Source organism: Mytilus trossulus, chromosome 6 (genome assembly GCF_036588685.1).
Source record: "Mytilus trossulus isolate FHL-02 chromosome 6, PNRI_Mtr1.1.1.hap1, whole genome shotgun sequence".
NCBI lineage: Eukaryota > Metazoa > Mollusca > Bivalvia > Mytilida > Mytilidae > Mytilus > Mytilus trossulus.
The window spans coordinates 86,602,851-86,627,143 of NC_086378.1; the positions used below are offsets into that span (position 1 = coordinate 86,602,851).

General features: G+C 32.5%; 1 protein-coding gene across 1 annotated transcript in view; it reads left to right on the top strand.

Annotated features, from left to right (window-relative positions):
- LOC134722103 (E3 ubiquitin-protein ligase rnf213-alpha-like) overlaps window positions 1–24,293 on the top strand; it is a 148,554-nt gene that overhangs the window by 111,634 nt on the left and 12,627 nt on the right. Inside the window, exons 62-80 of the mRNA XM_063585590.1 lie at window positions 147–270; window positions 1,606–1,874; window positions 4,079–4,199; window positions 5,210–5,326; window positions 5,789–5,905; window positions 10,604–10,663; window positions 11,697–11,888; window positions 12,506–12,608; window positions 13,371–13,405; window positions 14,022–14,119; window positions 14,892–15,045; window positions 15,348–15,531; window positions 16,077–16,177; window positions 16,335–16,392; window positions 16,733–16,917; window positions 17,547–17,688; window positions 17,986–18,069; window positions 18,708–18,900; window positions 22,974–23,193. Of these exons, the coding sequence (XP_063441660.1) occupies window positions 147–270; window positions 1,606–1,874; window positions 4,079–4,199; window positions 5,210–5,326; window positions 5,789–5,905; window positions 10,604–10,663; window positions 11,697–11,888; window positions 12,506–12,608; window positions 13,371–13,405; window positions 14,022–14,119; window positions 14,892–15,045; window positions 15,348–15,531; window positions 16,077–16,177; window positions 16,335–16,392; window positions 16,733–16,917; window positions 17,547–17,688; window positions 17,986–18,069; window positions 18,708–18,900; window positions 22,974–23,193 (2,557 nt within the window). The remainder of the gene's footprint in view (window positions 1–146; window positions 271–1,605; window positions 1,875–4,078; window positions 4,200–5,209; window positions 5,327–5,788; window positions 5,906–10,603; window positions 10,664–11,696; window positions 11,889–12,505; window positions 12,609–13,370; window positions 13,406–14,021; window positions 14,120–14,891; window positions 15,046–15,347; window positions 15,532–16,076; window positions 16,178–16,334; window positions 16,393–16,732; window positions 16,918–17,546; window positions 17,689–17,985; window positions 18,070–18,707; window positions 18,901–22,973; window positions 23,194–24,293) is intronic.

Here is a 24,293-nt window from a genome sequence, read left to right on the forward strand (position 1 = left end):
GAATTTAAAAATTCTCGAAATTGAGGCCAATTTTGCCCCTTATAGCCCCTTCTCCTTTTGATTGATGTTCCTGTTGATTGCAATTTGACTGTAATGGAATGTTTAAGGTCAGAATGTTGACATTAATATGATGTTTCTATTTTCAGTAGTGACCATGAAATACAGAACCACTTGTCTGCCTACTTTACCCTTGCCAATGATTTGGTTAAAACTTCTACAGATCCTCATAATACAGTGGAGCTATGTCTTCTTGTTCTTCAGTGTATGGAGGTAAGAAAAGAATCTGAGTTGAAATATAGATTGTAATTTTCTATTTTAAGTGTATAGGGTAGTCTAAAAGTATTCAATTTTTATTATTAGGTAATTGACAAAAAAGTATGACGACAAATATGTACTTATAGTACTACCCTCACCAGCATTAATCGCACCACGGGTAAATTATCAGGTTTTGATTGGTTTAAAGCCATCACATGGGGCCCCCTATGAATCTGTAGGGGATAAGTAAATTTCATAGGGGTTCATGACGTCACATTTACTGTTAGTGGTTACGTCAAATATTAATGTTGTTGTGTTTCATTGATTATTTTTCAACAAAGCGCAGCAGAAAAAGTCCAGCTTGCGATAAATTCATTATACAGTTAACTACTGACCCCTTACAGACTAAAGAGGGTGAATAAAATCAATAGGGGGTTATGCCTTCAACCTCACCCTCATAGTTTAAAAAAAAACTCTATGGATCCATAAGGGGTCAGAAGCAAACCATAGAACTTATAATGCATGTATCCCTGATTTTTGAAAGGGTTGTTTGTGAAACCTGATAATTGAAGCTAGTGATATGAGAATGGGTATGCCCTCTATGCCCTGGTCCCTTGGATCCACCACTGCCCTAGAATGTTATTGCTTTCTATGTCACCTGGCATCAAGGGCCAAGTGAGATTTTCTCATCACTTGGAGTCCGTCATCGTCCATCATCTGTTGTCTGTTGGCCACAATCATCATTGGGGTATCTCGTTTAAAAAATGTGTCCCATGACCCGGCCAACCAACTAAGATGGTCGCCATGGCAAAAAATAAAACATAGGGTAAAATGTAGATTTGAATGAATTGGTAATTTTAAGGGAATTTTGCCGTTATTGGTTATTATCTTGAATATAATTATAGATAAAGATAAACTGAAAACAGCAATGATGTTGAGCAAAGTAAGACCTACAAATAAGTCAACATGATCAAAATGGTCAATTGACCTCTTAAGGAGTTATTGCCCTTTATAGTCAATTTTTAACAATTTTTTTAAATTTTCTAAATTTTTGTTAATTTTTACAAAATATTTTCCACTGTAACTACTAGGCCAAGTTCATTATAGATAGAGATAATTGTAAGCAGCAAGAATGTTCAGTAAAGTAAGATCTACAAACACATCACCAAAACAAAATTTTGTCATGAATCCATCTGTGTCCTTTGTTTAATATGCACATAGACCAAGGTGAGCGACACAGGCTCTTTAGAGCTGAGCCTCTAGTTGGGTAAATATATACACTTATATACTCTGTTGAAAAATTATTTGACATTTATCATAATTATTTTGTAATGAGAATTATTTTTTTAGGATTCACTACATCAACAATACAGGGGAGAAAAAGAAGTTACCATAGCAACTCATATGTTGAGAGAGGCAGTTCCATACATTGTGTGTGATGGTGATGTCCTTGAAAAAATAGATCACATTGCCAGGGTTCGGTTTTCTTTGACAGTAGTGGCAAGGCATATCCATAGACTATATGGAACATCAAAGAAATCTATTCCTGATGAGAAAATTAGGAGAATGTTGGAGGCTGCTGCTAAACTTTGTGATGAATGTCAATCTCCATGGCCTAGGTAATAAACTATGATATGCTGTATCATTTTTTTAATAATTTACTTTTCCAATTAGATTTTTTTTCCTTTTTATTCTACTGCAAACATTTTTTGGGGGTTCGTATAATGCTATGATGTTGTTGTGTTTTGCGTCTGTGTCATCATTGTCCGAAGACACATTTGGTTTCCTGGTAGTGACCTTAGTTTAAGAAAATGGATCTTTAAGAAATTTTACATGAAGGTTCAATACCAGGAAAGGAAAGTTGGGATTGATTTTTGGTATTATATTACCAACAGGAATTAGGGGCCAAAAACAAGCAATTTTTTAGTTTTGTAGTTTCAACTTGGGTGTAAGTGTATGGATCTCTCTGACATTCTTCTACAAGGTTCAATATCACAAAGGAAAGACTTGGATTGAGTTTTTTGGTAATTGCCCCAAACATCCAGGAGTAAGAGACATATAGAGCCAAAAACAAGCATATTTCTAGTTTCAATACAATAATTTGTGTTTAAGTGTATGTGATTTTCTAAAATTGTATCACAAGGTTCAATACCTGATTTTTTGGTAATCTGATGGCCATTCCAATAATAATGACATTAGATTAAAAAAATATTTTTAAAACTTTACTTTGATATAAATGTTCGGATGTAAACTGTTAAATTGGCAGTGCGTCATTCAAAGTGCGCACATCAGCATGCTCATATCTGCCTTAGACTTTATTTGTGCTAAATAACATTGTCAAAACATTACTTTTGTTTTTAAAATTACATTTTCCTAAAACCAGATGTTGACTTGACAATGGTAAAACATGGACCATAAACGGATACATAAAATCTGTGTACGTTTACAAAGCATGACTTAGTGACGAAGCTCTTTCCACATCATTTCTTCAACATAATACTTGAAATGAACGTTTAGATACAGGCATCAATGATAATTTTAGCATTTTTGAAGAAATATAGGATGCATAATTAAAGGAGTAAGTTCGGTAAGGGCCATATTTGGCCCCAATTATAAAGTTCATAGTTACAAGACAATAAATGTTTTAAGTTGCCTTAAAGGCATGCTAGAAAGTTAAACAGAACTGTTTTTGTCAAAGTTTAATTTTAACACGTTGATTTTTACATCCAAAACAGATCAAGATTAAGGATTTTGGTGAAATTTGACAAAATCAGCTAGATTTCAACTAAATAAAGGACCAGGAAATAATCTATGGCAATTTACCCACTTTCATTGATTTTTTCGTGAAAAATCATTTTTGAGTACAACTTGTGACGTCATAATGAAACGCAGAAACGTAAAATTTTCAACAAAATGGTTTATATCCTAGCTAGTCAGTGTATTAGCTATAACTTATTGTGATATTGGTCGATAAATCTGTATTTGAAACTTACGCTAAAAAAGGGGGCCATTTTAGAACCTTATCGAACATACTCCTTTCCCATCTGTGCACATGCACACACATGTTCTAGTTCATACAACGGAGTTCTGACGATTTTTCATTTAAACCTTTTTTTAATTTTTCATCAAATCATGTTGATAACCAATTTCTTATAATTTTAATCTTTTGGACTGAATCATTTTGATACAAACCTCTGAAATGTAAGAAGATAATTCTGAATAGACAGATCAATGGCCGGTACTGAAAATAGTTTACCTGTCACCTGAACAAGTAGATTTCTCCTGTCCAACAACTAATTAGCCTTGATTAAAATCGTGAATTATGTTAAAATGACTGAAGAAGCCTTTTTAAACTTAAAAGAATATGACCGTTTCATGCTTTGCCCAGCTGGACTTTTACCGGACATTATACAAATGTCTGGAATATATGACCGTTTTGGAAGACCTGATTGAGATTTATTTCAAATATTTGATCACAATCCAATCCAGACAGTATCAAGCTTGAATATTGTGTTCAATTTGCCCCAACTGTTCTGGGTTTGACATCTGTGGTAGTATCAGGCTGTGATCAGCGATGCATTTTATCTAAGTCTGTATACATTTGTTTGATCATTTTTATATTTTTATCTGCAAGCAGTGTAATAGGATGATGTATATGAAAATAGACAGATTTCGTTTTATAATTGGTGTAGTTGGATTTGCTATTTCATTGATATATAACGTAAATTGTCTTTAGTTCAAATCTAAATTTATACTTTTCCCTCACTTTATTGACATTTCTGCCTTGTAATATGAATTCAGTGAAGATTTTTATAATTTATAGGAGATATTTTGTAAAGCAGCTTTGTAGATGTCATGGTATAGACAGTTACCACACAGTCATAGCGAACAGTGAAGCAAGTCTTCTACAATGGGTCTGTCTACCAGAACTACAGGCAAATGAGGTAAAACTTTTCTTAAGTTGCAAACAAATAGACCAAATTTGAAAGGGATTGATCAAGTGAGTTGATTTGACCAAATTTAAATGATTGGGATGAAATAAAAAAGAGAGACGAATTATCTTTGAGGAACATTCAAACTCATAAGTTGAAAAATAAACTGACCATGACATGGCAAAAATAAAAAAAAGTACCAAAAGGTAAAGAATATGACACAAAACACAACATAGAAACTACAGACTGAGCTACACAAACCCCAACAAAGCTAGGGGTAGTATTAAGTGCTCCAGTAGGGTAAGCAGATCCTACTCCACATGTGGAACCCATCATGTTGCTCATGTGAATACAAAATCATAAAAAGTCTGATTTGGTAGATCACATTTGTAAAAAGGGGGTAGGATTATAGTTACAACAGTAGGAATATATTTGCTTTCATCTGTTAAAGGGGCATTCCATAATGATCAGCCAACTTGTGATTGCATCCCTAAAACTTAGGAATGGATGATATCAACTTAAACACATGGAACATTGTGTTTTATAGCTTCTTTGGGAGCAACAATTCTCAATTAAGGAAATCATGATAGGAAAAAACAAACCCTGGAATATCATATCAACTGGGAGATATATACTACTTATGCAAGTAATGCTAGAATGTTGCTACATAGAAATGGAAAGTTTACAATGGTCAAGCTGAAATCATCTCTTTTGTAGTAAAGTTTTGTTTTGAACTGACCCTCATTGTCAATTTCTAGATGAAAGTCAAGTTATTGGGCCAACTTAACTGTGTCCGTTGTATCCCTTTTCAAGTTCAATGGAGATACTATGACCAAAAAAAAAATGATATAAGTTGCTGTGACCAAATTTAAATAGGAGTGATGAAAAAAGATGCTATGAAAATTTAGAAGCTATGACCATATTTGAAAGGAAAAGATGGAATAGGAGTTTACAATATTGTATTACAATTTTCAAGTGCAAGACTTTTGGGTTACTTTAATGACAGATACTTTTTTTAATAGATAAAGGAATGTCATGACAGATATATTGTGATTGGAGACGAGTACAGACAGCTGAGAGAAATCGTCGTTACTACAATACTCAGTGAAAACAGTGAAAAACTAGACACAATTTTGAAGGTATAATGTAATAAGTTAGGCAAGTTGATTGTTAAGCCAACTTTTCATGAAAGGTCTGTTTGATTTAGTACCATCACCTAATGAATGATTGTATGCATGAAATATTTGTTACTTGACATTAAGCAATAAACAAGCTGTTAATTTTTTTTTTTAAAGAATCATAGGACACAATCTGAATCGGGTGAACTTAATAAATGTCCTTACCTTACATGTTCCAAGTATAATATAACGTTGATTTGTATTGTTATAGTGCAGAGCTTTTACAAATTCCATACTATATACACAGAGTTCAACTTTGGTAAGCACTCAAAGCTTTTCTATGTGATACAGCTTGCAGTTTAAAAAAAAATGATATCTATATAGAACAGACATCAGAAAGAAAAAAAAAATCTGAGTCTCGAAAAGATTAAGCTACATTGAGTATTCTTAAGTTTAAATCTTAAATCAAACATGTTTTAACAGAATGTACAGAGCCCTCAAAATGACTGGCAGTGCAGAGTAATGTTGTATTTAGCTTTACACAGGGAAATATGTATGAACAAAGTGACAGATAAAATTCCACAAAAGTTTTCAGAAGAGGTAGGTATTAGCTTTGTAATATCTTGTTAATCTCTCTGTTAATTTCATTTGAAATCATAATTATTTTGTGCACAGTTTACATACTAAAGTATTGCAATTTTAATTTAAACATTTACTTTTAACTATCAAAATGATATAAAGGTCAGACATGTCTCTGTGTCAACATTTTACAGTTTGATTTTTCGTGCATGACATTTCCAGATAACTCCTCCTACAGTTTGAATCCTCAGTGCATAGCATTTCCAGATAACTCCTCCTACAGTTTGAATCCTCAGTGCATAACATTTCCGGATAACTCCTCCTACAGTTTGAATCCTCAGTGCATAACATTTCCAGATAACTCCTCCTACAGTTTGAATCCTCAGTGCATAGCATTTCCAGATAACTCCTCCTACAGTTTGAATCCTCAGTGCATAGCATTTCCAGATAACTCCTCCTACAGTTTGAATCCTCAGTGCATAGCATTTCCAGATAACTCCTCCTACAGTTTGAATCCTCAGTGCATAGCATTTCCAGATAACTCCTCCTACAGTTTGAATCCTCAGTGCATAACATTTCCAGATAACTCCTCCGACAGTTTGAATCCTCAGTGCATAGCATTTCCAGATAACTCCTCCTACAGTTTGAATCCTCAGTGCATAGCATTTCCAGATAACTCCTCCTACAGTTTGAATCCTCAGTGCATAGCATTTCCAGATAACTCCTCCTACAGTTTGAATCCTCAGTGCATAACATTTCGGGATAACTCCTCCTACAGTTTGAATCCTCAGTGCATAACATTTCCAGATAACTCCTCCGACAGTTTGAATCCTCAGTGCATAACATTTCCAGATAACTCCTCCTACAGTTTGAATCCTCAGTGCATAGCATTTCCGGATAACTCCTCCTACAGTTTGAATCCTCAGTGCATAGCATTTCCAGATAACTCCTCCTACAGTTTGAATCCTCAGTACATAGCATTTCCAGATAACTCCTCCGACAGTTTGAATGCTAGAAAGTTTTCACTTTGCTGTTTATTTGCAAATATATTGAAGGTGTGCATGTGGTCAGGGTTTTGATTTTTATTAATATTTGCTCTTTTTGGAGATAGTTGAACTTTTTTGGAGTATATGTAACGGTTTATTTCTTCCTCTGTGATATTTTATCCTGAGGATAATTTGTCCCGGTAATTTATTTCCAGGCATGGTATTTCACAGGTTGATTTTTTCCAGAGCAGTGAAAATCTATCTTTGTTATGCGGATAGTATGTATCGGTATATATTTGCCGTACTATATTTCACAGAACCATGTGAAATAGAGTCCCATTAACTACTATGTAAGTTACTCACAATCAATATATACCTGACTATAATCATAAAATGTTTCACAAAGGTAGACCAAATTTGCATAATTTATCAAAGGGAGGTAATTATGAGAAATTTATATTTTAAAGATATTAATATAATATATTTTTTAATCTATTTTATAATGAACTTTTTCCTTGAATCTTATTTTTTTAAATAATATTCATTTATATAAAAAGATGACTTACAATCTTGATTTAATAAGACAGATAACATTTCACAGGTAAAAACTATCCAGCTGTTAAACATGCTTTTGTTCCTATATTATATATATTGTTATGCTATGATTTATCTGATTTCCATATAGATCATCAACTACATCTCTGTCCCAAGACAAAACTATTTATATAGTTAAAAATATCATCATTATCAAATTCTTCTATTACTGTTAACAGTAGTAATGTAACTATATTTCTACCTTACTTTTAAATTTATATTTGTACTGAGATCTGACAACAACTCACTTTTACAAGTATTTCACTAACCTTATTTAATCATGATATTATTTTCACAATTACGATCTTTGAAATTACTTCTGGTTTTCTTCCCTATGTTTCATGATAATTTTCATTTAAAAGGATGATATTGACTTGAATATTTCAGGAAATTTTTTCAAGGATAATTTGTGAAATTATTTCCCATTACATTACATTTTTTTTTTAACAATTTCGTTTTATTTCAAATAAACTATTATTATTTCATAGTATTTCTAAGGGATAAGTTTTTTTTCTAATAACTATTCAATAAGTTAACTACCCAGATAGAATTTCACGGCAAAGGAAAAAATATCCCGTCGTCGTCGTCCGAATACTTTTAGTTTTCGCACTCTAACTTTAGTAAAAGTGAAAAGAAATCTATGAAATTTTCACACAAGGTTTATGACCATAAAAGGAAGGCTGGTATTGATTTTGGGAGTTTTGGTCCCAATATTTTAGGAATTAGGGGCCAAAAAGGGCCCAAATAAGCATTTTCTTGGTTTTCGCACTATAACTTTAGTTTAAGTTAATAGAAATCTATGAAATTTTGACACAAGGTTTATGACCACAAAAGAAAGGTTGGGATTGATTTTTTATACGACCGCAAATTTTGAAAAAATTTTCGTCGTATATTGCTATCACGTTGGCGTCGTCGTCGTCGTCGTCGTCGTCGTCGTCGTCGTCCGAATACTTTTAGTTTTCGCACTCTAACTTTAGTAAAAGTGAAAAGAAATCTATGAAATTTTCACACAAGGTTTATGACCATAAAAGGAAGGCTGGTATTGATTTTGGGAGTTTTGGTCCCAATATTTTAGGAATTAGGGGCCAAAAAGGGCCCAAATAAGCATTTTCTTGGTTTTCGCACTATAACTTTAGTTTAAGTTAATAGAAATCTATGAAATTTTGACACAAGGTTTATGACCACAAAAGAAAGGTTGGGATTGATTTTGGGAGTTTTGGTTTCAACAGTTTAGGAATTAGGGGCCAAAAAAGAGCCCAAATAAGCATTATTCTTGGTTTTCGCACAATAACTTTAGTTAAAGTAAATAGAAATCAATGAAATTTAAACACATTGTTTATGACCACAAAAGGAAGCTTGGTATTGATTTTGGGAGTTTTGGTCCCAACAGTTTAGGAATTAGGGGCCAAAAAGGGACCCAAATAAGCATTTTTCTTGGTTTTTCGCACCATAGCGTTAGTATAAGTAAATAGAAATCTATGAAATTTAAACACAAGGTTTATGATTATAAAAGGAAGGTTGGTATTGATTTTGGGAGTTTTGGTCCCAACAGTTAAGGAAAAAGGGGCCCAAAGGGTCCAAAATTAAACTTTGTTTGATTTCATCAAAATTGAATAATTGGGGTTCTTTAATATGCCGAATCTAACTGTGTATGTAGATTCTTAATTTTTGGTCCTGTTTTCAAATTGGTCTACATTAAGGTCCAAAGGGTCCAAAATTAAACTTAGTTTGATTTTAACAAAAATTGAAACCTTGGGGTTCTTTGATATGCTGAATCTAAAAATGTTCTTAGATTTTTTATTATTGGCCCAGTTTTCAAGTTGGCCCAAATCGAGGTCCAAAATTAAACATTGTTTGATTTCATCAAAAATTGAATAATTGGGGTTCTTTGATATGCCAAATCTAACTGTGTATGTAGATTCTTAATTTTTGGTCCAGTTTTAAAATTTGGTCTAAATTAAAGTGCAAAGGGTCCAAAATTAAACTAAGTTTGATTTTAACAAAAATCAAATTCTTGGGCCTCTTTGAAATGCTGAATCTAAACATGTACTTAGATTTTTGATTATGGGCCCAGTTTTCAAGTTGGTCCAAATCAGGATCTAAAATTATTATATTAAGTATTGTGCAATAGCAAGTCTTTTCAATTGCATAGTATTGTGCAATGGCAAGAAATATCTAATTTCACAATATTGTGAAATAGCAATTTTTTTTTTTAATTAAGAGTTATCTTTCTTTGTCCAGTAAAGTAAGCAAGAAATATCTGCAAGAATTTTTTTGAATTGGAGTTATCTTTCTTTGTCCAGAATCAACTTAAATCTTTGTTATATACAATATACAATGTATATTCACTTTTTACTACCAACTGATAAATTTAAATAATCTTTACCATTCAGTGATAACAAGCAGTTTTTTTACATCTTAATATTTTATGATGTATTTAAATGAGTAGTAATTGTTGCAAACTCCATTAGAATATTTTAATTGAAATTAGTTTTGGAATAAGGGAAAGGGGGATGTGATTAAAAAATTGGGTTCAATTTTTCTCATTTGAAATTTCATAAATAAAAAGAAAATTTCTTTAAACATTTTTTTGAGAGGATTAATATTCAACAGCACAGTGAATTGCTCTAAGAGAAAACAAAAATTTTAAGTTCATTTGAATACATTCATTCTGTGTCAGAAACCAATGCTGTGTCAACTATTTAATCACAATCCAAATTTAGAGCAAAATCCAGCTTGAATGTTGTGTCCATACTTGCCCCAACTGTTCAGGGTTCAACCTCTGCGGTCGTATAAAGCTACGCCCTGCGGAGCATCTGGTTTTGAGAAAGTTGAACTTTATCAGTTTTGGAGTATTATTTTGTATAAGAGGTAGTCCTACATTGAACCATAAACCTATGTGCTCCTATATTCAAATTGTGTACTCTCTCACTTCTTGTCCTCGTTTACCACTTCTGGAGCATCATTTGTGTATCCCAGACACAATTATATCTCAGAAAATTTCAAATTGACTTTGTTATAATACAGTTACTTTAGAGAAAATAAGGGGAGGGGATCACTCTTTCTAGTTCTAGGTTTAAGATGTAGGGGTTAAATTTCGTATTTTAGATAGATTGAGTTAACTTTCTTTCCATTGCAGGGTATAGACTTCATTAACCAATACATCATGAGTGAGAATTGTCAGCTTGTTACAGATAAGGTAACAGCTACTAGTATAGTGGAAATCCCCTCCCCCCCATTTTTTCAGAGAAATGGATAAATAATTTTACAATTTTTATTTTGCTAGCTCTTTACATATAAACATTTTGTTACTGCTACCATTTCAAAACTACACAAAATTGAGTTATTTCATTCATACAATGTCTTCTAGTGCTAATAAATTTTGGGAGATTCGTTTAGCGATGGGCAGACCTAACCATTTCTAATATGGCAAGTTCTACTACAGTTTTACAGCTTTTACATTAATGCTAGCAAGACAAATCTTTGTTTTGCTTGCTTGCTTTGCTTGTATCAATGTTCGCTCAAGCATGACAATTAAGATAGGCAGGGCTTTAGATTGTATTCATCATACTTAAATTTTATTGGCCGTTATGTTTGAGGTTAAGGACACTAAATTTTGAAATATCACAGGACGACAAATATAAAGCGCAATCGTAGAAATGGAAGCCAAAAAATTGATTTTTTTTCGAAGATATGCATTTTCATCATCCAACTAAAAAGACTGTCGTCAAGTACTTTTAGTAAAACAAAATAGCTATTCGAACACACCTACTCTCATTTAGTGATTCATTACATAAGTATTTCATTTGACCCATATAATTTCATCTTGTGATGTTTTAAAGCTTAATGTCCTTAACCTCAAACATAACGGCCAATAAAATTTAAGTATGGTGTATACAATCTAAAGCCCCGCCTATCTTAATTGTCATGCTTGAGCAAACATTGATACAAGCAAAGCAAGCAAGCAAAACAAAGATTTGTCTTGCTAGCATTAATGTAAAAGCTGTAATACAAATGAGAGAAAACTTTACTGTTAGTCATACCACATAAAATTGCACCCCCTTAAATTATTTTTTTTAACCACTTTATGTACTGGTCTCCAATTTTCAAACATGGATTTTGTCAGGTAGATATGTGCTTATGTTGTGTACAGTTTAAACACTGATTAGAAATATAATTCTTACCAGATATAAATGTTTGTATTCTATTATATATCACTTATTCTTTGTTAGAGTTTTGCACGAAGATTACTGAATAATGAAGTTTGGAAACTAAAGGGAAACATCACAAAAGGAATGGAACTAGCTCAGCAGAATGTGTTCTGTCTTCTTACACACTTTAAGATTCTGATGTCTGAAATTCCAGGGAAGACAACTCTGTTGACTCCGTTACAGAAAATAGCACTAGACCCTACTAGTATGATGGTAAGATAGATGTGTTATTACAGTATGTAAAAATTTCTCAACATAAGCACAAATAAATATGTTAATTGTGAAAAGTGTGATAAAATATTTGTCTCATATGCACATTTATACAAATTGAACAGATTTATGTCTTTCACAGTTAAAAAAAAAAGATTAACTAAGAAAAAAATTACTTTGGAAGTAAAAGTAGTTCTTTCAAGAATTTTATAACACCAGTTTTAATAAGACTCTCGGTCTATTACTGTTCAAAATATTTGTGAGTAGAAGAGTTTCTACAGTTTTCAGTGATAACAACTGGATAGAAATTCAGATGAAAGAGGATTTATTTTATAAGAGAGGTGAAAGATACAAAAAGGACTTTTAAATTCATAGAAAATAAACTGACAAATGATAAGAACAATCGATGCCATGGCTAAAAAAGAAAAAGACAGACAGACAGACAGACAAACAACAATACACAAAACACAACATAGAAATCTGAAGACTTTAACATTTGTTCATGAATACAAATCAGTAGCATGTTTACTGAGATAATATTTTCTAAAAGAAATTGATGTAATAATATTATAATTTATAGCAAACATGGTTCAAATACTATCATTTATTTCAAATTGTAGAATGCCTTCTTCCCCACAATGCCCCAGGATGAATTACAGGAAATAAAGGAGGCACTGCTAGCTGCACGGGACAAAACTCCTAATGAAAATCCTGTATTTTATAGTAAGTAACCCTTTCCAAGGGACAAAACTCTTAATGTAACTCCTTTATTTTATAGTAAGTAACCCTTCAAGTAAGACAAAACCTCCTAATGAAAATCCTATATTTTATAGTAAGTAACCCTCTAACAATGGAAAAAACTTCTAATGCAAATTCAGTATTTTATAGTAACCCTGATAAAAAATCCTGTATTTTATAGTAACCCTAATAAAAAATCCTGTATTTTATAGTAACCCTGATAAAAAATCCTGTATTTTATAGTATTTAAAGTTACTCTCCCAAGGGACAAAACTAATGAAAATACCCGGTACTGTATTTTACAGTAATTAACCGTTCGAAAATGGAAATAACTTTTAATGCAAATCCCATATTTTATAGTAAGTAGCTTTTACAAACAGACCAAAAACCCCTGATAAAATTCCTATATTTTATAGTAAGTAACCCTATGGACAAAACTCCTAATGAAAATCCTATATTTTATAGTAAGTAAACCTTCCCAAGGGACAAAACTCCTAATTAAAATCCTATATTTTATAGTAAGTTAACCTTCCCAAGGGACAAAACTCCTAATTAAAATCCTGTTTTTATAGTAAGTAACCTTTCCCCAGGGACAAAACAACTTATGAAAATCCTTTATTTTAAAGTCAGTAAACCGGGATGTTTTTGGTCAATTGTCACACAAAGGTTCTATTTGAAAGTCAAAAGTCTAAATATAAATGATGTTATACATGATGCAGTAACATAAATATTTGTGTTATTTTTCAGGATGTCCAAATGGCCACCCATATGTTATAGGTGATGTAAGTATTAGATATAAACCTTTATATTACATGATACCTGGCATTGTTTGCTGGCTTAAATAGTTTTTTTCAATAGATAAAGAACACTGTATGGGCTTTGCTCATTGTTGAAGGCTGAATGGTGACCTATAGTTGTTCAATTCTATGACATCTGATCTCTGGTGATGAGTTGTCTCATTGACAATCTTACCACATATTCTTTTTTATATTTATATTTATTGCTTAAAATGTTATGACTCCTAGGGTCACATAAAGTGTTATCAATACTTTGAAATCTATTTTCCTAGCCCATCAAAGTATTTAGATGTAAAAACAAAACACTTTTTACTGAGTTTTTTAACTTTTGAATCATACCTTGCTTATAATATTTAGGCTTTGCATTTGTTTAAAATGACCTTTTACATCAACTCAAACTGATGTAAATATAAATAGATCTGTTGAGGTAGTTTTTAATGAAGTTGAAGTTCAATCAACTTGAAACTTCGTACACATATGTTCCTTATGATGTGATCCTTCTAATCTTAATGCCAAATTAGAGATTTTCCACTTATTTTCACAATTCATTGAGCAATAGAAAATGATAGTGTACTATGAACACATTCTTGTTGTATTATAGTGTGGAAGACCTTATTATCTTGGTTATTGTAAAGAATGTGGACTACAGATTGGAGGTGAACGTCATGTTCTAAGGCCAGATAATATTGTGGATTCTGGGTAAGTTGTTAGTTTGTGTCATGTACTTAAAGTTAAGATGGTGTTCAAGATTGAGGATACGTTATTGTGGGTGATGAAAAAAATGCTATTTAGTCTTCTTGGTAAAAGAATGATATTATTTTAAAAGATTGCAGTCAAAATGCCATATAAACAGTGAAAATCGATATTTAGACCAGAAAATGTTAAAGATTTTGGGTTATGTATTATTATATAGATATAGGAAGATGTGGTATGAGTGTCAATGAGACAACTCTTTATCCAAGTAACAATTTATAAAAGTAAACCATTATAGGCCAAAGTATGGCCTTCAACACAGAGCCTTGGCTCACACCGAACAGCAAGCTATAAAGGGCCCCTAAAATTAGTAATGTAAAATCATTCCAACTGGAAAATTAACAGTCTAATCTGTATAAAAAACAAGAAACGAGAAACACGTATGAACTACAGTAACAGACCACAACTAATGTACATCAGACTCTTCACTTATAACAGGTACTAACAATTGCAGCCTGATTAAATGTTTTAATAGTACCAATTATACACACTAAACAATTTATAGGGTAAGAGGTCATGGTACTATGAATTGAAACTATATGTAGTTTATTTTTTGAATTATGCTATGTTTCTGATAAGACTAATGTCATTCTAGTCATAATTGATTAAAAAAAAAAGCCATAACTTTCTTTCAATCACACAATTTTCAATCTTCTATTCCCTTTTTAACAGTAAATGGCAAAATGAGATTGATTAACAGTTTTACATTATGTTTCAGAGGTGACAGGACAGAGACAGGACATATTTTAGGTAGAGCCACAAATCTTGGTCCTATTACAGCACCAGAGAGGCAGTTAAACAGAGCATCTTTTGCTATACTCAGATTACTGACTCATATCTCCATGTACATTGGAGCAAATACAAATATACAGGTAATTTAGACTTTATCTTTCTAAATCCGGCAAAATACATTGTAGTAAAATTTATTTCTAAAGTTTAAACACTTTCATTCTCACAAAACTATATCAGAATTCAATTGACATTGATAACAAACATTGTTCTCTTTCTAAGCCTTTAACCTCTAGTAGATTCCAAAGAAGTTAAAAAATATCATGAAACTACACACAAGTAAACACTGACCACAAATTTATTGGGTTTGAGTGTATCCTTGAAGTCTAATATATTTTTCCATTTTAATCAAATAACTAACCACCCAAGATGTTTTTTTTCTCAGGTAGTTGGTCAGTCCATCAAACCTAATATAGAGGAGGCTGAGGTTGGTAGATATATACTGGAACACATTGACCTTGATATGACCTCTATACAGAATATCCTGGGTAAAAATAAGGATGATATATTATTGTTAGTTCATCATCTACTGGCAAGGATAATGGAAGAACACACAATGGCAGTTAGAGGTAGGATTATTTATCACAGTATGGGTTAATATAGGAATTGTGAATTTATCAGCATCTTTAGGACACTCTTTTGGGTATATATAGGAATCACTCTGTCCGTTTACCTTTCTGTTTATTCGTTCATCAGTCTATGTGTCTTGTAAGCGCCACTCATATGAGTGACAGATATTGATGAAACTATACAATTGTAAAACAATTCCACTAAGAGAATGTAAGAAAATTTTATTCTGAACATTCATTTTCAAAGGGAAAGATAACCCAACTTACTTACTTGAATATTGTGATATATGGTAATACTCTTTTGTAAGCACATCTCAATCTAAGTGATGGTAGAAATGCTGATGAAATTTTACTCAGTTTTAGAATGACATAAACTTGGGATGTAGATCAAGAAATTAATTTCTATTCCCACTTGCACAAGGGGAGATAATTAAGTTTGCAGGAATGAGGGTGCCTTTAAATAAATTCAATAATCAAGTTAATCAAATTAATTGATATGTTGAAATGAAAGTAATTTTAAAAATTATAACTCTATGGAATTTCAGGAGAAGAATATCCAGCAGATATGTGTGGATTGTTAAACAAGAAGTCCAGATCAAAATGGGAAGATGAATTTGCTAAGAAATATATATCTCCAGTATTGCAGGTACCATTTGTAAAAGAATTTATAGCATTTAAATTTGATATAAAAAATACATATATTGACAACCTGTGAAATATTTAAAAAAAAATCAAATATAGATTTTTCAATATATACAAGACAATTTTGCATTTGTTTTAAACTGATGTTTTGTTGCTTACAGAATATGGATCAAGTCTTGAAACAAAGCAATGAGAAAATACAGAAAGATCAGAGACTTGGTAAGGTTTTAAATATAAGAAACAAGTATATTTGATGTCAGTAGAAGTGAAAAAGAAACAAATCTATGTCATTTCTAAATACTAAAATAATCAGTTCAACATAATTATACACATGGTCTGAAGGAGGATGTATGCAGAATTCAGCAAAACCATGAAATTAGTATCAATGAACATGTAAGTTTTCCTCAATCCAAAAAAATTGGCACCAACAAAAATAAATGATTCAACAGTGCATGTCTATCTCGATGCCTCATTTGACATTGACTTCATTTTCATGGTTCATTGGGTTTAGATGAATTGATGCATAATTGACTGCTCTTTTTTAATTTATTTTCTCTAGGTGCGGATGCACTATTACAAATACTGTATGAAACAGACAAAGTACCAGAGAATCAAGATATCCTAAAACTACAAGATATTCCAGGAGTATGGAGATACAGAGATCTTATATCCATCAACCATCTCAGACAAAATCTGGAGAGATCTCAGGAGAAACTACCTGTACTTAGACTTTTTTTGAAAGAGGTAATAGGTTGATATGGATACAAAATTCTTATCTTTGTATACCCTTTGTACATGAAATTTAGATGATTTATAGATATCTGAAATCTTGATGTGCATTCAGATTTATTTCCTGAAAGAGGTAATTATTTCAAATGTAACAGAATTCTTATCATTGTATATCCTCTCTTCATGAAGTGATAACTTCAGTTCAAATTAAGATGATTTAGGAATATGTAAATAGCTTGATGTGCATTCAGATTTCATTCAATTAGAGAATCAGAAATATCTATTATGCAGCAAAACATTTATTTTAAAGAAGTTCCAACCATATCAAAATCTAATTGAAATTAACATTGTGATCATTGCTTAAATTAAAATTATATATTCATTATTATTTGATACCATGTTCAACTGTAGTTTCAAAAGAGACTTAAAACCAAACATAGAAAAGATATATATATATATATATATCACACAAAGAAGTATATCAACACCTGACTTAGTCTTCAGTGGATATATTCTTGTATGGACATTCTATAAAAGGATATACTTGCATAATTTTTCTTCCATGTTTTGCTTGTTTTTTACCCTCCAAATTTGTTTCATACCACCCAAAACATTATTGACATCTTTTGACTCTTTTTTTACAGGAACATCATCTCAGAGCTATAAGATTTATACCAAGTATAATGAGACTACAGAGAATGTTAATACAGAAGTATGGTAGAAAGTTAGACAGAGCAGAAGCGACAACTCTTAAAATACTGGATGTTAAACAAGACATGGAAAAAGGTATGTATTGTCAAGTTTAGAGAAAAGACAAAAGATTACAACATTCAGTTCTTAGACTACAGTCACAGTCATTAGACTATCATAATACAGGTAATAAAAATCAGTTTGATGCTGAAGGGAAACTCGTGTCTTTGGACAGAATGTTAAACTTAAAATATGTTAGGCAATGATTTGTATTAGATTGTTTGGAAGTTTAATATAGGATAATGTGTATTTGTCAACATATTTAGGATATGGGATTTTTCTATAAAACAGGTGTACAAATGGCATTATATGATTTTTTTTCTCTCATAACAGATAGAAAAATTGATGAATTTGAACAATTGTTGAAAGATTTTACAGAGGCCTGGAGTTGTGTGAAAGAATCACTTAAAACAACTGGTAAGAATAAATAGAAGTTAAAATTTTTAGAAGCTATTTCAACTTTTTAGTGCTGAATTTTCTGTCTATAAATTGTGCACCACATTTTTTAGGTTATTTCCAACAGACAGAAAAAAAGACGCTCATTCCTTTTAATTTAATTCTAAATTCAATTTAAGGAGAAAATCAGTAAAAAAAACCATTAATGATGTCACACTCACATGATATGTCTATGAGCTGATATACAAAAAAACTTTCAGCCAATCAGAAGACATGTTATATGCAAAATTAAATTATTAGGGATTGGTTGAGATTTTAGTATTATGTCAACTATGAATTAAAGATGTGGGGTGTACATAAATGAAAAAATATAAATTGAACAGTCTTTCAAATAATTTCTGCCAGTAGTACCAAATGCTAAAAATAAACAAAATACACAAAGATTTTGATTAAGACAACTACTAATGAGGTTCCTTTATTTCTAGACCATAACCTCTTTTTCTTTTTAATAGAAAGGGTCTGTTTTAATATGTAACCCTCTTTTCCTGTTGTCTATATTGCAAACTTAAGAGTGAAAAGTTAATACAAAAAATATGATATTGATGGACATTTGTACAATTTGAAGATTAAGATAAATATTTTTCCCTGTATCTTTTCAGTGTGTTTGTTAGAGAACAATGTATTGTCTATTGACAAATCGTACTTCAGAGCAGGGCTATCAGATGACACACCAATATCATACCTGATACCAACATATTGTGATGCTGGACTCTGTTCCTATATCTTGTTATATTTCTTGTTAAAGAAACAAAACATGTTTATAGAACAGTACTGCTATCAAAGAAAACTTTCGTAAGTATGATCTTCCATAATTTTGAGATCACCCCTAGTTTTTGTTGGGGTCTTGACTCAGGGGCGTAGCTACCTAAGGCTCGACTAGGCACGTGCCTATACATAAATTTGCCGATTATACCCCCTCTGGAAAAAAAAAATAAAAAAAATAAAACATTTTAATATTCTAATGCCTATTATTATACATGACCAACCCGTATCCGAATCCCGATACTAGTATCCTGGTTAAGTACGATAACTCGTGTATAGGTAAACAAAATTTCAACATGGATAAATTTGTTGTTCGTTCGAAACGAAAGAAAGATGAAGAAGAGAGTCCAAATTGTCAGACTAGGACTGCAATTGACGATAGTGGAGAATCATCCAAGACTGAAGCTTCTACGACAACGTCAAGTAATGCATCGTTATGTACACAGCACCACCCCCCTTACCCAGATATCGGGTCTTTACAACACCAACAAATAATACCTGACAACAAGAAGATTGCTATCTTAACACAAACATGGACGGAGAGTCACAGCTTTAAATTTCCCGCACGGTAAGTACTGTATATTCACCAAATGGCAATATTGTTAGCAGAGTATGTTGAATGTCTGAATAAAGAAAAGATTTTTTTCGCAGAGTTTTGTATTTGATCAGAAAGCTATGAGCATTTAAGGTCCGTCCTGCGTCTGTGACAAGTCACATCGTAAACTTGTTGCGTAACTACTTGAGGATACCTGTATTATATAGGGAAGCAGTATAATATTATTGATTAAGACCTTACTTACATTCAGCGGATGCCATCAAGTAATCAATATGTCCGTCTCTCCGACCGGTAGATATCTGACTGTCCGTCAGTCCGTCCACACTTAATATCATAAGGTAGTTTGATTTGACCAATTAAATAGTTATCAAAATAAATCTTACACTTTCAAGCGCTCCCTTTCGATTTTTATTTGTTTTCTTTGGTATGGGGACTTCGGCAATGCATTACGCTGTGAGTTTTCTAATTATGTGATGTTTGCCAACAAAAATATATACTTCGCACTGTCTTTGGATGCAAACACATATGTTATTTTCGTTACTTGTACGTTTCAGTTTATTTGGAAAGAAGAACAGAAGATTCCAAGCAACTTGGCTCAAAGATTTCCACTGGATGCAGTACTCTACATCAACAGACTCCGTTTTCTGTGCATATTGTGTCCTTTTTACAAGTGTAGATGCTAAGGAAAAATCGTTCTCAGCTTCGGCGATAACAGATTGGAAAAATCTGCTATCCCTGGCCAGGTTTCATGAAAATCTGTCCCAACACAGAGGTTCTTTAATAGCTGGAGAAGATTTCCTTCGCGTGAAGAAAGACAAGGGCGATTCCGTCGCGAGCATGATATCGTCAAGTCATAAGAAGGTCGCTGCCGATAACAGATATGGTTTAATGAAAATTTTCGAAGTCATACTTCTATGTGGACGACAAAACATACCAATAAGAGGTCATGTAGAGGAAAGAAGCAACTTTATTGCTATTCTACACGAAATAGCTAGAAATGATGACAAGCTCTCGGACTGGCTGGCGTTTCGCACAGGAAGTCGGACGACATACTTGTCGCCTGAAATCCAGAATGAGATAATTAACATTGTGGGGCAACAGGTGCAGGATAGCATTATCGACGCCTGTCGTGAGGCTAAATACTTCGCTATTATTGCTGACGAATGCACGGATGTTTCTACGAAAGAGCAATTGTCTTTGTGTGTTAGGTTCTTAGATAAGAAAAACGATATCATCAGCATACGAGAAGAATTTATTGGTTTTAAACATGCCAAAAGTGTAAAAGGTGTTGCCATTTCTAATACGATCGTTGAGTTTCTTGAACATGTAAACCTTGATATAAGGAATCTCCGTGCCCAGTGTTATGACGGCGCCGCGAATATGTCCGGCAAGTATAATGGTGTGCAGGCAAAAATATTAGAGCAATCACCAGAAGCTTCCTACATCCACTGCAAGGCACACCAACTAAATCTTGCACTCGTTCATAGTAGTAAGGAACTTTGTGTTAGAAACATGATGTCGACTGTACAAGAAATTGCATTCAAATTTAATTATTTGGCTAAAAGCTTGACTGCTTTCACTGAAGAACTGTCAGAAAATGAAAACGTTCAAGACCAACTAGAACGCCGAACAAAGTTGAGAACACTGTGTGAAACTCGTTGGTCAAGCCGGGCAGATTCGCTGTATACATTTCGAACAGCATTTGAAGTTGTTGTCTCTTCCCTGAATTCACTTAAAGACGACAAGGATGACAAAGCAGCACAGAGTATGAATGCGATACTTCGATTTGAATTTATTATTAGTCTTGTTGTTGCTGAACACATATTGAGCGCAACAGTCGCCTTGACAAATTACTTACAGAAAACCGATATTGATTTGATTGAATCTTTGACAGAGGCTAAAATTGTAATTCAAAGGCTTTCCGATGAAAGAGGTGATGATACAGTTTGGGAGTCCTTGTTTGCAAGAGCAACAGATATTGCAGCAGAACACGACATCCAGCCATCAGTTCCGCGTGTGGCTGGACGTCAACGACACAGAGCTAACCATCCAATTCTTGAGCCGTCAGACTATTGGAGAGTTTCGTTATACTACGTGTTTCTCGACCACTTGGTTGCTGAGATTACAAAGCGGTTGATTAGCAACGAGGAACGCTTCCTTGCCTCTTATTTCATTCCGGCCAAATTAGGGAACTTGACTCCAGAAATAGCAGACAAAATTTACAACTCTTACCGTTCGGATTTAGGTGATAAAAAAGAATTTGATGATGAGATAGCACGATGGAAAGCCCGTTGGCGTATTGAAGACAACAGACCAGATAGACTTCTTGGTGTCCTTAACGTAACAAACGCCGATCTGTACCCTTCAGTGTATAGGATTATTTGGATTTTATTGACAATGCCTGTTTCATCGGCAACTAGTGAAAGATCATTCAGCGCGATGAGACGCGTGAAATCCTACCTGAGATCGACAATGGGAGACGAACGACTTTCAAATTTATCTCTTCTTCATATTCACCGACACCTCAATGTTGATATTGATGCGAGTATTACTGATTTTATCGGCAGGAAAAACCGTCGACTTGACTTTGAGTAAATGTATCATTGTATTTGAAATTGTGTGTAACTGGATCTGAAAGTTATTTATAAAAGTTCAGAAATATAAGATTTGTTTAACAATTTTTTCCCCCAAAATTTAAGTTAAAAGATACATTTAAAAAAGTTAAAAATCTTTTCCTTTGACCCTCTCTAAAACTAGTCTGATCTACACTGGGCATATTGTAAATATCAATATTTTATTTATTTTTTTCAGATTTCTGATTGTACTACGTTAATTCACGTGTTAATGTAAAATTACTCATAATTACTCTCCACTAACGTGTCACCAGTAAACTTAATTTACGACCATCAAATCCCCAATTGATGCCGTCGGAGCTTAAAATACAATACAGTTATCTCCTAATTCATACATTTGACAAAATAACAAGCAAAGGGACATGTGTTTTATTGCTGTTCTTCATTATGATCAGGCCTTCAACACCAAGAATTTGCACAAAAAAAAACTCACTTCAAGTTCAAGGCAGTACCAAGTATCTTCTGGTCCATCTGCTTATATAATTGTGAATGAACAAAGAGTTATGAAAGTCTTGGATATTTATTGTAAATGTCATTTTGACAACAATCATGTAATCCTGAGTCATGTATTTATCAAGTATTGTTCATCAATTTATTTTTGTTGACACCAATTTTCATGGATTTAGAGGAAAACTGTTTTTTTTAAAGATATTTAATTTTTTAGTTTACAACTTAATCATACAATCATCATAAAAATGAAAAATAGCTATTATAATAGTTGTTCCCTAATTTCAATTATATTACAATTTTCAAGTTTTTGCATGTAAGAAAACAGTCTCCTATAAGTCCTTTTTGGTATAAAAATAGGAAAAAGAAATTTTTGCACCAATTTGTGTAGATTAATTGCTTCTTTGAACTTTGTTTTGAAGTTTGGAATATTGTTTTGTATATGTAATAGTATTTCTTCATTTTAGGGCAGAAAGTCTTCCAAAAGTTCATGCGAAAGACATATCTTCAGCCCATTTAATCAGTTACCATCCAGACAAAGACCTGTTACCCATGGTGTTGGCTAACTGTAACTATACGTTTGAAGTTGGACAGGGAACCAGAATAGAATATAACTTCACCAACCTTGAGAGACAACTAATGGATAGATTCCTCTTCTCAAAGTCAATTATAACTGGAATAGCAGAGGTCTGAACTTTAATTGGTTATAGTTCATACTTCCCCTATCAGAGCAATCCCCTTAACTTCCAATTCCATTTACTTATCAATGAATTGATGTCCTTGTCAACTTTTAACGACACTGAAATTAAACTGAGCAGTAGCTGCAATATTCCTAACATAAGAATGCCATATAAAAACATAAGAATGCCATATAAAAAGGTAGTATATATTTGAGCAAAATTAAAAACGAAATTTGAAAAAAAAAGAATAGATCAGGAATGTTTCAACCTTAGTGAATTTTGTTATGCATTATTCATGTTCTTTATTATCTTCACTTATATACAAAAGGGAGTTTCATGCAGTCTTTTAATAGATAAGTTTTTAATATGGCTAAAATAATACAGTTTAAGGTCAAGGAACAGTAAATGGGCTATGTCGCAGATTTTGCTAAAAAAATTGCATACAACCTCGGCTTGTTGAACTACAACTGAAAATCGAAAAAATAATACATTTATCTCTTTTATTATCTGAAAAATTGCAGATTGATTTCTTTTACTATGGGTAAATATTTGTATAGAAAGCACATAAAATAGGCGAAAAACCTTCTAAAATTTGTCTTAAAATCGCCAAATCTCTAATTGTACTCCATAGATTTTTCTTAAAAAACTATATATGGTTGACATATAAATTTCTGTTTTAATGATATAAAATAATCATAGGGTCACCGACTTCGTTTTTTGTCTAATAATCAATTTGTTACCTTGCTGGTAGTGAAAAACGTCAAAAATCAACATTTTACGGCCTGCAATGCGATAACGTTACGATTATTTCGACGTTTTGTTGCATTTTTTCACAAAGAACGCAACTTGAATGATGTATACTGTAAAAACAAAGTTGGTGACCCTATCTTTATTTTGCATCATTATAACGGAAATTTATGTATCAACAACATATAGTTTTTTAAGAAAAATCTATGGAGTAGATTTAGAGATTTGGCGATTTTAAGACAAATTTTAGAAGGGTTTTCGCCGATTTTATGTGCTTTCTATACAAATGTTCACCCATTTTGTAAGAATTCAATCAGTAATATTTCAAATGATAATTGAGATAAATGCATTATTATTTCG